The following is a 16,132-nucleotide window of genomic DNA, read 5'->3' on the forward strand; positions in this document are numbered from 1 at the left end:
GCATTTTATATGAATTAGTGCGCATGCGCCATAGATGTATAGGGGTGTGGCTAAATCCTAGGGGAGGGGCTGCGAAGGTGCGCATCAAATAGAATTAGTAAACAAATCTGTTCGAAAACTGTTGGCCGGCCCTGTTTTCAGTTTTGCACTATATTGGCCGTGAGAATGGACTCGCCATTTCAACTAGAGGACCAGCAGATCCTAGAGGAGGACTATGATGAGAGCTACGAGCCTACAGAAGACGGTAGGTTAGATAATGCGCTGTAGCGTTTGTGTTGCCATGGTCACCAGCTAGACTCCAGTAGCTATGATCACAATCACAGTTTTCTCACTGTTCATCGTTCAGAGGTGCTTGAGTATTGCAAGGTGTTGGGTTTGGACCCGGTTACTGAGAGAGACTTGCTCTACATTGCTAAGGAAGGCATCAAAGCTCCTCTACCAACCAACTGGAAACCAGTGTACGTTGATATTGGGTACAGTGGGTGTGGTACTAGTTAGATGAATGGAACTCTTCGTACAAGGCTCTTGTACTATAATAGTTCTGTTAGGGCTTCAAATTAGTGTGTTCCTGAGCATCATTAACTGCAAAAGTATTAACTTTATCTGGGCTACATTGTCTTTATTAATTCTTACCTTTCCATAGTGAGGACCAAACAGGAAACGTATACTATTTCAACTTTGGCACTGGAGACAGTACTTGGGAGCATCCGTGTGACGAGTTTTACCGGAAACTGCTCGAGCAAGAGCGAGATAAACGATCAAACAAACCCACTGAACAAACCGACGGAATGTTGTCAAAGGGCAAGAAGAAAGGCGTCACTCTGAAGGGGAGAGGAGGGAGACAGAATGGAGGGAATAATGGACTACCAATGAGGAATGGTGGACAGCACCAACAAGCACCTCTAAGAAAACTCCCTAATGTAAGCCTGTGGCAATGTTTAGAGCAGTGTGCAATGTGTACATGCATGCAGTCTACCACAGGTGGTGGGTGGGGTGGGGGGTAGCTGGACAGTGAGTACATGCATGCAGTCTACCACAGGTGGTGGGGTGTAGCTGGACATCTTTCAAGCCGTAACTTCAGTTTAATTTTCTGAAGAGATCTTTCAAATTTTGTGTTTAAATCCAAAATTTCGTGGGAGGCTTAATTTGATAATTACTGCAAAATGTGTTAAATATGGACCTGTCGCACCAAATGTTTGTACCCCCTCAATTAGACCCGTGGGTCCATATAATTATTATAGCCGTGGACATGGGCTATAAGTACGTAGAATTAACTGCTACACTGTATACCATCCCCTCCCTACACACAGATGAATGGCTCCCCTCCTCACGGTAAACTAGCACCACTCTCCATGGGGAAACCTCTACCAAGTATCGGTGGGCTGCCTCCATTAAAGCCTCCCTCTACCCTAGCCCCCCTACGACCACCCCCCAGTCTGGCGGGCACTCTGAGCAGCACAGGGGGTAGCAGCAGGGGTACAGAGCGTCTGGGGGTTAGTGGTGGAGAAGGGGTCGACCTACTGGGATCAGTGAGAATATCAACACAGTTCGAGGAAGAAGACACAGAATCAGAGAGCGTGAGTGATAATAGATGCTTTCTGTACAAGTCTTGTTGGTACATGTACGTATGTACGTATGGAAGTGTACTGTATGAACTTTATGCAGGTTTGAATTCCTGCTAGATATTCGTCCCTGTAATGGCACTAAACTACTAAGTGTAACTAAACGCTGTACACGCACATACATGTACACTGTTTGTGTGTGTAATAGCATGGTAACTGTAGTCTGGTGCACTGCTGTTTGGCTTGCACAGGTTTCAAGAGGAGGTGGTTTCAAAACTAAGCTCCATCTGCTGGGAGCTGAAGACCTGGGACTACAGGTACATACTGTTACATGTACACACACACCACTGTTCAGTCCCCTTACCAGTGTAAGTACTACTACCCATTTCTTGTTCTGTAATTGCCTGATACAGTTTGAGTATTACCCACTAGCTACTGTACATGTGTACATACATCAGCTTTTCCCTCCTCAAAACATATTTATGTGGCTGTTGGAAGTACCCTTACTAAAATCTCTATAGAGAAACCCATCTTATTCTGTGCTGTACATATGATTTTAGTAACAACGACGTGTGTGTGTGTGTGTGTGTGTGTGTGTGTGTGTGTGTGTGTGTGTGTGTGTGTGTGTGTGTGTGTGTGTGTGTGTGTGTGTGTTCAGATATCCGATGAAGAGCTAGACTCTACAGAAGATGTGAGTAAAGAACTCCGCCAGATCATGGACATCTCCAGTGATCGTGACAATAGCGAACACTCTGTCAGACCTCAGCTCAGACCAAGCGCTCCCCTCCCCCCACCTAAAGCATTAGGGGAATCCCCCCTCTCGTCCCTGCATAGAAGTGGTGGTGTAGGGGAATCCCCCCTCTCATCACTACATAGAGGTGGTGGTGTAGGGGAATCCCCTGTCTCCTCCCTGCATAGAGGAGGTGGTGTAGGGGAATCCCCTGTCTCCTCCCCTCGTTTCCTGCGGCCAGGAGGGACTAGAGTGAGGAGTGGAAGCAGCTCACCATTGAGCACCAGCTCTCCCGTACAGCCACCAAGGAGCAAGAGCCTCAGTATCCCTACCACTACTGCTGCTGCTGCTGGTAGACTAGGGGGAACTGGACAACAAGAGTGAGTCTGATTAGATGACTGTATTTGTACAATTCTTTAAAAAAAGAATGTGGAAATGCTCGACTAATTGACCTCAAATGTGGCTGAATTATTAATTGTCGTTATTTTTTAGGCTATAGTAATATTTTGTTTCCGCATAGAGTATTTGATTGCATTAAATGTATATCCATGTACATGCACGTGCATTGTGCCCCTGGCTGGCTAGTAGTATATCCATGTACATGCACGTGCATTGTGCCCCTGGCTGGCTAGTAGTATATCCATGTACATGCACGTGCATTGTGCCCCTGGCTGGCTAGTAGTATATCCATGTACATGCACATGCATTGTGCCCCTGGCTGGCTAGTAGTATATCCATGTACATGCACGTGCATTGTGCCCCTGGCTGGCTAGTAGATAGCGATAAGCACAGCTGACCACTTGTGGTTTGCATGCAGGATGCCATACTGCAAATTACCAACTCAAGGGCTTACTGCACATGTGCTAGCTAGCTCCCAATGCATGCAGCTACTAAGAATGTATAGGCCTTCAGTTTACCTGCTTGCTCTGCTAGTAGCAGCCTCATCTAGACCACCACTAGACAATGCTACTGCGGCTGTGTTCTTGGACCCAGCACAACTCTCTACCACCAACACCACCATACACCTCTACTACTTGCCTATAACGTGGGAGGGCAACCACCCTGAAGATGCCTACCAGTCTCTCCAGTGTGATGTACCATGCTCCTATGCCGGTGGGCTAGAGGCTGAGATTATGCTACAAGCCGACGCTGTATTGTTTCATTTACCAATGTATTCAAGTGGCCCTGATGCCATCACACAGCACATAGGGATTAGCAGGAGACTATACACTGTGGCTATTTCCATGGAGCCTTCAGGTTTCTACCCATCACAGTTTGACAATGTATCTAGCTTTGATTTCGAGATGAGCTTCCGGATATCTAGTGATATTCCAACAGTGTATTTTGGATTTTGGATGGACCTGTTGGCACCTCTGTCAGATCACCCCTGGGAGAATAGAGAGCCTGCTATCGTGTTCCTAGCCAGTCACTGTGCTTCGAATAGCGGACGCGAGAAACTTGTGCAAATGCTTCAGGAACATGTGAGAGTTGACTCTTTGTCAAATTGTATGAATAATCATGATTGGCCCACTGGTATAGATCGCTCTGATAAGCTCTCTCTCCTGCGTGGTTATATGGTGTACCTAGCAGCTGAGAATAATGTTGAACCTGACTATGTAAGCGAGAAAGTGTACGATGGATTAATTGCAGGGGCAGTACCAATCTACCTCGGGGCACCAAATATCAATCATTTTGTACCAAAGAATTCTGTTATTTCAATTCCTCGTAACTTCACAAGTGCAGACGTTGCTCAAGTTGTTGAAGTTGTAAAAAAAATTTTCGCCGATAAAAGGGAATATGAAAAATGGACTTCTTTCAAACAACAGCCTTATTCTGATGATTTTATGAGACGATTTAACTTCACGCATACGGATCCAAAATGTCGTCTTTGCCGAAGGATATTTGCTGACAGATACGGATACGAGTGGAACAAAGAAAAGCAAACGTTTGGTCATTAGATGTAGTTAGTCTCTCTTGTACATGTACATTTTGTTTATAATGTAGTTTGTGTGTTGAAACAAAAATTAATATCAATCCAGTTGTGAATAATGTAATAGCTATGTGGCAGTCATCACAATACCATTCAATGATTCTCTCCATTATAAGTACATGTACTATACTTGTACCTTGTATGCAGTGTGCTGTCAAGGGAGCATGATGTTGCACTGAAGCAGCTGAGGGAGAAACACGAGTCAGAGCTGAAGCAAACAATGGCAGAGCTAACAGAGACACTGGAGGAGACACAGGCCAGTCTGGCCAGTCAGAATGAGCGCAAATTGACCTCATTTCGGGAGCAGCTTGCTAGAGAGCAGCTCTCTGAAGAGAAGAGGTGAATAACATACGGTATAGTGCAGGTGTCCAGTTACATATGTGTGCATGTAGATAGCTCAAGTGTTTGGTACATAATTATGTACATAATTATGTACCTGGAGGTGCTGTATTATAGAAAGTTCTGTGTTACATGTTCTCAAACAGTCATGATAATCATGGTTTGCATGCTGCAGGCTTCGGTGTGAGAGTGATGCTGCCCTAGCTGAGGTGCGTGTGAGGGTGTGTGAGGAGAGGGAGGACCAGGAGGCACGACTGGAGGAGGACAAGGTGGACTACCTCAGGAAGATGAGGCTACAGGTACGTGTGTGAGGGGTGTGTGTGTGTGGGTGTGAGGGGTGTGTGTGTGTGGGTGTGAGGGGTGTGTGTGTGGGGGGTGAGGGGTGTGTGTGGGGGGTGAGGGGGATGTGTGGGGGGGTGAGGGGGGGTGGCTTACAAGAGTGTTAATAGCTAGCTGCTATCGTTCAGAGCCTGTAATTTGTAATCAAATTTCAATGATTATATTCTGTAGCTCTCGGGATCACCTTACCGGGTTTAGATATTTCAGTGGAACCTTTACATGACAGATACTTTTGAGGAACACTTTTAATTCCCTACAGCTCTCCAATGAGAGGGAGCGAGAAGAGAACATTCTTAAAGAAGACAGCAAGAAGACACTGAATCAACTAAGGGGCCAGCACCAACAAGAGCTGAGCAAGACGGAGGCTGAGATACGCTCACAGGCAGAGACAGAGATCAAAGCTTTGAGGGAGAGACTAACTAGAGAGGTAGCTGTGGAGAGAGAGAGTGTTCAAGACCTGCTGGAGGGAGAGCTGGAGGCAGTACGAAGTGGGAAGGATGTTCAGTTGACTGAGAGGAAGGAAGAGATTGAGAGCAACCATCAGAAACAACTGGAGCAGCTAGAGCAACTCAGAGAAAAGCATGAGCAGGTTAGTATCAACCGTTAGGTAAAGATCATCAAATTAATTTGAAACGGTGTCGAACTCTATTTTTAAAAAAATGCGTTAATGATCTTTACCCAGTTATCATTTCATCATTTAATTTTTGTATAGGAGTATCAGAGTGCTCTTGCTGATATTGAAGCTTCTAATAAACTAGACCAGGCCAAGAGTGAGTCATTACAGACACACCAGCAATCCCTGGAAGAGCTACAGACACAGGTAACCAACCACTGCACACTTAGTTAACACCTGGTACATGTGCTGTACTGATTATGAGTTGTGACTGTTATACAGTTCTCAGCTGAGCTTGACAATCAGAGGGGAGAGCTCAAATCCAAACATGAACAAGAAATGGTGAGTACACTGTATGTAGTCAGTGTGTGTGTGTGTGTAATCACCGTTCCCTTGTGTGTGTGTGTGTGTGCAGGAGAAGCTGTCCTGCCAGTATGAGAGGGAGCTGACACAGACCAAGGAGGAATGGGCTGAAAAGGTACACAACATGTTACAATGTCATCACTGTGACGCATGTTCAGTTAGGGAGAATAACTGAACAACCTTATGCTGATTCATGATCTCCCCTACCCCCCACCTTACCCCCACATTCTACCCCCCACACATTCTACATGTACCTACCCCCTGCAGATATCGTCAGAGAGACAGAGGCTAAGTGCAGAGTTTGAGACAGTCAAGACATCTCTACATCAGGTACAATACATTTAACAAATTGTGTGCAATTTGCAAACGTACACTTCCCTATAGGAACATGAGGTGATTGTACACTCTCTTGAGAGCAAACTACAAGCTGCACAAGCTGACCTCGAGGCACAAGCTCAGCACCAGGTGTGCTATCACGTGAATAATTATACCAGAGTTCATGGCTCCACATGTACATGAACAGAGAGTTTTGTGGAAGATGATCTTTACCCACTATTTTACAATGAAGTTACACGTTTGTATCAACCTGTGATTGTAAACGTACAGCTACTCACATCTCTCCCCCACACGCACACACACCCACCCACCCACACACACACACACACACACACACACACACACACACACACAGTCAGAAGAGCTGACCTCACTTCAATCAGAGCATGCTGCTAAAGTATCAGAGCTGACCTCACTGAGAGAACAACTATCTCTTGAAGAAACCACTCTCACCCAACAACGTGCTGACTTAGAGACACTTCGAATCAATCTAGCCAGTGAGAGAAGTGATCTCGATCGTGAACAGGCAGAACTTGAGACGTATAGAACAGAGCTGGCCAGTCAGAGAGGAAAGGTGGACAGAGGACTGGCTCAGAAGCACACCAGAGAAGGGAGGGACGGACAAGCTGCTGCACAGAGGGAGAGAGAGAGCTTGGCCCAGTTGCAGAGGTAAGTGTGTGTGGGGGTGTGGGGTGGGGGGAGGGTTGCAGAGGTAAGTGTGTGTGGGGGGATGGGGTGGGGGGAGGGTTGCAGAGGTAAGTGTGTGTGTGGGGGGAGGGTTGCAGAGGTAAGTGTGTGTGTGGGGGGATGGGGTGGGGGCATAGTCAGTCACCTGTGTTGGGTTCAATTTAAGCATCCATAGCATAATGCATGTGTAGACAGCTTGTCATAGGCTGTAAAACGTGATGGTGAAAATTAGGTAGAATTGCAAATCAATACTGGTAAATTATGATGTGGAAAACTTGCTCACACTAGAAGCCTTTGATGTGTAGGATGGAGCTACTGTGCATGTATCTAGCCAGCCCATCTCTGTGATATGATGTGATCATAGATAGAAGAGAAAGGGATTGGCAACGGGGGCAGTTCACGTGATGCTTTTACATTGAATGTACACAGATGGGCCTGAAATCATCCGTGTTTCGCCCTAAAACTCCCGCGAAAACCCGGGAAACTTATTGTGTCTAATGCCTACTTCTCAAAGACCCCTCCAACACTTAAACACATGCCCCCTGATGGTAGGTATCATTTAGAAATGAATAAAATATAATCTTGATTTTCGTGAAGTAGCTAGAGGTACACAGAGCCTCTGTCAGAGGCTTTTTCATGCTTGTGTTCCTATAGCACCTATGATATAGCTAAGGTTGTGTTACTAAGTAGTGTGCTATGTCCCAAATCGCCACACAAATGAGGTGAAGTTGATGTTTAGCAGTAGAACTGCTTGTAGACTTTTTTTACAGATGGCAAAAACAATTCTCATGAATTATTCATGTTTAGACTACCACGTTGGAAGTAAGCCTCGAGGCGAAACACGGATGGTACCGGAAGTGCACTCCGTTGCCAATCCCTTTCTCTTCTATCTATGATGTGATATTGTCAGTAGTTTAGTGGCAATTTTCTTTTGCAAGTGCACTGCAAGTCTGCAATCCACTATAATTATGTATTAGTATGTATGTATGTGATACTAAGAGGTGTAATGACTAGGGACAGAATAGGTGTGGCTTAGTGGTTAGGGTGGTGGCTTAGTAGATCAGGTGATAGATAAGGCGTGGGTTCGATTCCCTCTTGGGGGGCTTTTCTTTACAAATCAGTTCACTGTACTGTACGTACATGTGTACCTAGCAAGCCCATCTCTGTTAGTGACATCACTCGTGATCAATAGTGTAGTGTTGATACAAGCACGTTGGCAATCTGTCAGGATGTTTAGCCCTAAGCAAATTACTGCCCACACACACACATACACCCACACACTCACTCACATACCACACACACACACACACCACACACACCACACACACACACACACACACAGATCACACAAGAACTTGAAGGAAGCTATTCTAAAGCTTCAGCAACAAAAGGAAACTGTGCAATCATCACTAGACCAACTGCTTCGTACACAGGAAGAGGTCAAAGGTCAAGTATCGGCTCTAAAGAATGAAGAGCCCACTATAAATGGTATATCTCTGGTACATGTGCTGTCAGTATGTAGGGTGGTCAGTATGTAGGGTGGTTAGTGAGGGTGGTCTGTTGGTTGCCAAGAATTCATTAGTGGCTGAATAGATACAAGTCAGCCCACAGGGGTGGATACATTACTATGGCAACCATCTACAATGTACTATAGTTCAAAGAGGCTATTTATTATTAAATACAGTCTGGTGATCTAACTTGCCTTTCTATTCTCTCTGTCTTGTGGTGTTTCTTCCTGTGCGTGCATTCATGCTTGTTTTGTATACTGTCTTCTTGTTGAGCTTCACTCTCACACTCCCTCACAATATAACTAGCTTGTACATATCCTGTTAGTAATGCATGCAATAATCATGTCCTCGAAATGTACTGTACTGTACTGTCACACAAGCTACCCCAGTCTTATTTGCTCAGTACAAAATAAAAATGTCATGGATTGCACACATTGTCCAGGTGGTAGCGGAGGGATGAACTCTAACCCTAGTGATAATGAGGGCGGAGGGATGAACTCTAACCCTAGTGATAATGAGGGCGGAGGGATGATGGATGTGAGGGAACTGGACCCTCCCACACACACTGGAGGACACACATACACACACACGTTAGTTACCTAATTATCATAATTATGTACGTGTACATGTTGGTGGATGTACATAGTGACGCTGTAAGGGGGTCAAAGGTCGCAGGTCCAAGGGAGAGTAAACAAAGAGCTCACAAGAGACACAGTCGCCCACACACAACCACGGTGAGTGTACCTAGCTATGAGTACAGTGGAACCCTGTCATAGCATTGTACCTTGGGGGAATGCTTTTACACCGAGGGTGGGCTTTGTTGAGGGGTTGTTTTGTACACATTAGGACCTGGTCTTTCTTCAGGGCTGGCGGTTATAAGGATTCTAGGTACTGTATTCTGTATAGTATGCAAATTTTAGTGAGAAAATATTTTGATTTCATTAGACAACGAGACAGATTTGAAATGTCCCCTATAAGTCTATAGCAGATGTCTGACAGTTTTTGATAGTGTGTATATAGTATGATGATTTAATGATGTGTGTTTTGACAGGACTATGACGATGGTAACCTGAGCCTACTACAGGAGATACGGGACAAACTAGATCAGGTGACTACCACCACTACCACAGGACATCATTACACTGACCCCTCATTACACTGACCCCTCATTACTAGGACCATAACAACCCACCTTATATACACACTGTAACACAATCCTCTTGTTAATTCACACTCTGTCTGTGTGGCTAGACCAAAGGAGAGCAGGCTCACTGACACATCAGCTAGTATCTCTGTCTGTGTGGCTAGACCAAAGGAGAGCAGGCTCACTGACACATCAGCTAGTATAATTTTTCACTGACGTTTGCCACCCCACACAACACCCACACACTCACACATACACACACACACCCCCACACACACACAGGAGGCGGTTGTGCTGAGTCAGCTGGAAGAGAAAATGCTCTCCTCTGGTACTCAACAGAGGAGGGGGGACACTGCACTGGGCCGTCAGGTGTGTGGACATTGTATACTTGATACTTAGAATTGCAATGTAGTTCACAAAGAGGAGCTGTACCTACTGATGAGCAGTGTCAGATCAGTGCTATGTTAGTAATGTGTCTATATGCAATGTGTATAGTCTGTTGTTATAATGATACAGAGGTGGCTATGGCGTTGCTTAATTCTGATCCCTTTCTTTAGAGGTGGCCGTTAGAGAAATGTCCAATTAGCCCTCAGTTGAAGCTATTCAGCTTTCATGTGTGTACATTTGTACCTGTATTATTAGCATTGTAGTGGTGTGTGAAGGATTGGGGCCATGCATAGCATTGTATATAGTGGTGTGTGTGTGTGTGTAGGGGCCATGCATAGCATTGTAGTGGTGTGTGTGTGTGTGTGTAGGGGCCATGCATAGCATTGTAGTGGTGTGTGAAGGATTGGGGCCATGCATAGCATTGTATATAGTGGTGTGTGTGTGTGTGTGTAGGGGCCATGCATAGCATTGAAGTGGTGTGTGTGTGTTGGGAAGTGGTTGTGTTAAGTACACCACATTACTGAGCCATCTGTTACTGTAACATTCTATAGACTCAGTGTCTTTATTCATTCACTCCACTGGTATGTCTAGAATGATCCCAACACTTTGATCAGGTCTCTCTCTTAATAATGGCTCCTAAATACTGTCAACACTGTCACTATAATCATTGTACGTTCACACTTAACACACACACTCCCCCCCACACACACACACACACACTCCCCCCCCACACACACACACTCCCCCCCCACACACACACACACACACACTCCCCCCCCCCACACACACACACAGCTTGAAGACCCTTCAGATGAGGACAGCCCGTTCCTTCCTCCCACTGATGTACCGTCACCCAAAACCTACCTCTCTAAACTACAGGCCAGCCTCGACAAGAGCAGACGCTACACCCAACCCTCCCCTAGAGTCAGGCACCAGAGCTCACCCCTACCAAACCACACCCTCATCAATACCAGTAGTGATAGCGAGGATGACACTACACTGCAGTCCTCAACCAATGAGGTTCAGACTAGAGGAACCAAGTTCTCATCGTCCACTAGGAGAATACTGTCAGACGGTGGTGGAACAGAACGCAAGACTAAAAGAACAGATACTGTGGACTCAGACAAAACACAACAGAATATGATATTCCAATCTCTAAGTATGATAAACTCGCAACTTGGCCAGCTATTGGTTCGCCTACCCGACACCCCTCACACTCCACACGCCCCTCACATCTCACACACACCCACGCAATCACATGGATATGACGCCAGCGGAGGAGCTACAAATACCAGGTATTTAATGCGTACATAATTAATGTGATTAGTGTAGTAAGCCTCCCCCACATCTGCATGGACATGTGCCTGACTTGAAGAGGTGTGTTTTTTTATATGCTTAGTCTTAATTAAGGTTAATTAAGACTAAGCATATCATTCATTCCTTGCTGTAAATATTTTCCCAGAGCTTGGAGGTAGAATACCATATTATAGCATTGAGGCTAGGTCTTTATTCTATGGTTGTATGTTGCGCATGTCATGTTTGGTGCAGGTGGGCGGAACCTGTGATAAGGTCACATGATCAGACAGAGTGGGACCTGGCTGACAAGAGACGCTCTTATCTCGGTGAGAATTGCACTGTCAGCACTTATGTACAGTCTCGCTAAATGTGCTCTGTCTGTATAATTTATTAATTAGCTGCTATTGAATCACGTAGCTATCTTCTTACCCTACAGTGTACGTGCATTAGCTGCTATTGAATCACGTAGCTATCTTCTTACCCTACAGTGTACGTGCATTAGCTGCTATTGAATCACGTAGCTATCTTCTTACCCTACAGTGTACGTGCATTAGCTGCTATTGAATCACGTAGCTATCTTCTTACCCTACAGTGTACGTGCATTACACCGGTTGTATTTATAACCTGTGCTACTGTATATATAGTAATCCTATCTTTAGCATTGATGACTGCCCACTCTAGCAATGGTAGAGCATTGTGATATGCCATGGATCATTGACTATCTACCGTATAGCGCGAAATTTTCGAGGCACTTATATTTCGTGGATTGGCCTCTAAAAGCCATTTCGTTGCACAATGTTCGCGGAATGACTGCTTACCGGAAGCCACGCCTTTAAATCTTGCACGTTATAGCAGGTAAAGAACGATTTTCGTGGACTTAATTTTCGTGTAGGATTGCTAACCCACGAAATCCACGAAAATTAAGCCCCTCGAAAATTTCGCGCTATACGGTATTATCTAACTACATCCATACACTGTGTACTATCACTCATCACCCCATGGCCCACTTGACCTTCAAATATCTTGTTGACAATAGTCCAACATAGATAGCTAAAGTGCTTTACTCTGCAATGATTGTGGTAATCTGAAAATTAATGGTTAGCATAGCACGATTTCCCTAGTGGCCCTGTGTGTGTATTCCCACCACGGCTGTGGAGCATGTCAGAGCTACATACGTATATACACGGAGTGACACGTACATGTCGGGTTGTGATGGTTTAAGCTGTGCCTATGTGTGAGCTGTGCCTAGGTGTGAGCTGTGCCTAGGTGTGAGCTGTGCGGGCTGTGCCTAGGTGTGAGCTGTGCCTATGTGCGGGCTGTGCCTAGGTGTGAGCTGTGCCTAGGTGCGGGCTGTGCCTAGGTGCGGGCTGTGCCTAGGTATAACAACACTGTAGCAAGTGGTGCACTGCACAGTCATAATTATATGGAACAAGTGTTTATAAATGCCAATTTTAGTTATGTATTTCAATTACAGTAAAGTGGGTATTTGCTCTGCCCTAATAATATACACATGTTCTTCAATTAACGTAATTTCCAGTTATCAATAATGTATGTGTTTGTACAGTGTGTGGGTGTAGTTGGCATGATGATGGCTGTGTGTAGGCAGGCGTGTGTTGTACATTACCCTCCATTATTCCATCCTTTCACTCTTAATACTGTTATGGTCAACATGAAATTAGACAACACTGTCAGTGTATCAGTGCTGGATGCCTAGAGGGCTATAATCATACTCATGAGTGAAGGGGCGTAATGTGCCCTCTGGTGTCAGTGTGACGGTGTATCAAGGTTCAGCTGATGCTTTGTCTAAGAGTGGTCCTATCCAAGCACATGAATAGCGTGTCTCCTATACTGCTGGTGAATATCGTTATCCCCATCCACCCCACCTTTCCTGACCATAAACACTCTCTGGTTGTTTTTAAAATAATATCTTCATTGTCCTACATTTATAATTATGCGCTAAGTAACCTTGCAGCTGTCAGTATGTAACTTTATCCCTCATAGCTATCTGTCCATAATTATGTCGTGTTATTTTAGTGTGTACACCCCTCCCTGTGTGGTGACACCCCACTCCTGCTGCAAATATTGGTAGGGGGAAGATTTCCTAAGAAACACCTTTCAATTGTAGTAGGTCAAACTACCCCACACACACACACACACCCACACACACCACACACCACACACACACACCACACACACACACACACCACACAGTGCTGGTACACTATACAGAGCGCCTGTGTATGCTATAGTGTGTACTGTATTGTCTGCTTGATGAGTCATGTATCTGCTGGTGTAGCCATGCCGGCGTGTTGAGTCAGTAACCCTACACCACATCACGCTGTGTGGGTCACTCTAAACCTAACATTAGACACGTACATATTTGTCAACACTATCGTCTTCTACCCCACAGGTGCTCGACCAACCGTGTCCAGCGGTTCTACTGTATTAAGCAATTCTCATCTATTAAGGTACGCCCAGTGTACAGTGCATGGCACTCCTTGCATGCCCCTAATCACATGTACTTAGAGCCCACTGGAGCTTAAATTACCGTATAGCGGGTATATTTTGAGGGTATAAAATAATGTTCGCAGTTTATTAAGCATGTACTGCGAACATTATACCCACGAATTCAATATTTCACTGCCAAAAGGCTGCTATTCTGCGAAAATTAAATCTGCGAAAACCTTTCTAATCTTTCCGCGAAAGCTTATACCCTCTAAATATACCCGCTGTACGGTATATGCTTGAGAATACTACATGTAATAACGTAGTTAGCCAATGAATAGTGATATCTAAATCATTAGCATTTGGTATCTATGGTTACAGTGTCCCAGGCCCAGATGCACCCTGACCTCAACACACTGGTCCCAGCGTTATTGTGCCTGCCAGGTTTCAGTGCTCCTAGACTGTGCTTCATGTTTGATGTTCCACATGAAATGAGGCGATTTTATTAGTTATTGATAGTTTCATTGATAGTTAATTGAATTGAGCATGCCCAGCACAAACACCAGGAGTTGTGACCTGGCATTAGGGATCCAGTAAACTAAGTCTTCTTTTCAGCTCTAATTTCGTTACTGGCCCACCAAAGGTTAACACAATATCTAAGCTGCTCCAGTAGACGTGTCTCGCTCTTAGACTACCTTCAGTGATGCATCTCAGTGGAATGTGTCAACTGACACTCCACCATTCATGGTTAATAGAGTAGCTTTATATTAGAGGCCCACTGTTCTACCCTGAGCCAAGAGTGCTCACCTTGCAGCTAATGTCCTCCCTCTTTGACCTATTACCAGTATATTCAGTTGGAATGCTATTCACTGTAGTTCCAAAAGGCACACTGATTGGATTAGTACAGCTATAGAGCCTAGTGTCTGTGTGCCGTGCGAAGGCTTCTCCTGGTCTCCTGGCTTTAGTTACAAAAGCAAAGCTGATACACGTATTCCCCATCCCCTTACATTGTAGCAAAGCTGATACACAAATTCCCCATCCCCTTACAGTGTAGCAAAGCTGATACACATATTGCCCATCCCCTTACAGTGTAGCAAAGCTGATACATGTATTGCCCATCCCTTTACATTGTAGCAAAGCTGATACACATATTCCCCATCCCCTTACAGTGTAGCAAAGCTGATACACGTATTCCCCATCCCCTTACAGTGTAGCAAAGCTGATACACATATTGCCCATCCCCTTACATTGTAGCAAAGCTGATACACATATTACCCATCCCCTTACATTGTCAAAGCTGATACACATATTCCCCATCCCCTTTACAGTGTAGCAAAGCTGATACACGTATTCCCCATCCCCTTGTATTGTATACATCAGTTTCAGCCTCGTCCGTGCACACTAAGCATGTATAGACTACGAACTAAGCATTTGCAATGAAGATTGGCCAAGGATACTGTATGATGGAAATGAGCTCTGTAAATAGGCAGTTCAGCTAATGGCCAGTGATACAGGCCTGATATTTAAGATGGTCATCTGTTGCTGTGTGTGTGGGTGGGTTGTGTTTGCTACTCAGTGGCAATACTAATACAAGTGTAAATTAAATACCAGCTTCTATAGGCACAGTCCTTCTATAGGCACAGTCCTTCTATAGGCACAGTCCTTCTATAGGCACAGTCCTTCTTGAAGGCATCAAAGACTTGGAGTTTAAGCTGACATGAATGGATTGACCTTTCACAAGAGTAGACTATTCTTACCTTTCACTGTAGGGGAGATTTCCTCATTTGTTGGGTTACAGTACATTTCCAGTTCACTGGTTTATAATGTGAGCAACTCAATACGTACAACATCCTTGTAATAATACATCGTTGTAATGTGATCAAAGGAATGCATTAGCTTGTACCGTTACAAGCTATTGTACCAGTAACAAGATAAACAGCAGTTAGCTTGTAATTCAACATGTTTTCAAGTACATAATCATTTCACTGTGCAAATTAAACCCTATTATCTGCAGCTCTAGCAGCCAATACATTGCTACTTCTTTGTATTAAGCATTTCCTTCCCTGCAGGTCCGGTCGCCTCCCACCATCTACAGAACAGTTGATCCACAACCAGACTGACTGGCTGAAGGAGTTCCGCCAGAGTATACCCCTCAACCACCATCGCCCCCCCACAACGAGTACACTACCCGGCCACCATCGCCCCCCCACAGCACTACCCCCCGGCGCCGGCCCCAACCTGCTCCCCAGGAAGCACAAACTTGTATTAGACCACGGAAACAATGTTAAACTGATGCACATTTGAGTATTGTATTGTAAACTGTCATTTTTCAAAACTTTATGAGATTGCTTGTATGGAATGTGTGCTATGAATTCAGGAAGTGATTAACATTT

General features: G+C 44.9%; 2 protein-coding genes across 3 annotated transcripts; both read left to right on the top strand.

Moving 5' to 3' along the window:
* Positions 1-65: 65 nt before the first annotated feature.
* On the top strand, positions 66-16,131 carry LOC135350516 (centrosomal protein of 164 kDa-like). 2 transcript variants are annotated; one of them, XM_064549330.1, is made up of 24 exons: positions 66-244; positions 347-458; positions 644-920; positions 1,311-1,577; positions 1,814-1,879; positions 2,221-2,672; positions 4,430-4,621; positions 4,797-4,920; positions 5,220-5,549; positions 5,673-5,780; positions 5,856-5,915; positions 5,989-6,051; positions 6,204-6,266; positions 6,321-6,401; positions 6,628-6,941; positions 8,302-8,447; positions 8,910-9,057; positions 9,114-9,201; positions 9,519-9,575; positions 9,894-9,980; positions 10,794-11,293; positions 11,547-11,620; positions 13,705-13,762; positions 15,809-16,131. In XM_064549330.1, the coding sequence occupies exons 1-24, from the start codon at positions 166-168 to the stop codon at positions 16,041-16,043; spliced, it is 3,981 nt and encodes a 1,326-aa protein (XP_064405400.1). In that variant the 5' UTR covers positions 66-165; the 3' UTR covers positions 16,044-16,131. The 2 variants fall into 2 exon arrangements, with proteins under 2 accessions (XP_064405400.1, XP_064405401.1); XM_064549331.1 differs by lacking the exons at positions 9,894-9,980; positions 10,794-11,293; positions 11,547-11,620; positions 13,705-13,762; positions 15,809-16,131 and adding an exon at positions 9,719-9,862.
* Positions 3,104-4,330, top strand: LOC135350558 (uncharacterized). The gene has a single exon (XM_064549393.1). The coding sequence runs from the start codon at positions 3,111-3,113 to the stop codon at positions 4,248-4,250; it is 1,140 nt and encodes a 379-aa protein (XP_064405463.1). The 5' UTR covers positions 3,104-3,110; the 3' UTR covers positions 4,251-4,330.
* Position 16,132: the final 1 nt, after the last annotated feature.

This window comes from Halichondria panicea, chromosome 16 (genome assembly GCF_963675165.1).
Source record: "Halichondria panicea chromosome 16, odHalPani1.1, whole genome shotgun sequence".
Taxonomy (NCBI): Eukaryota; Metazoa; Porifera; class Demospongiae; order Suberitida; family Halichondriidae; genus Halichondria; species Halichondria panicea.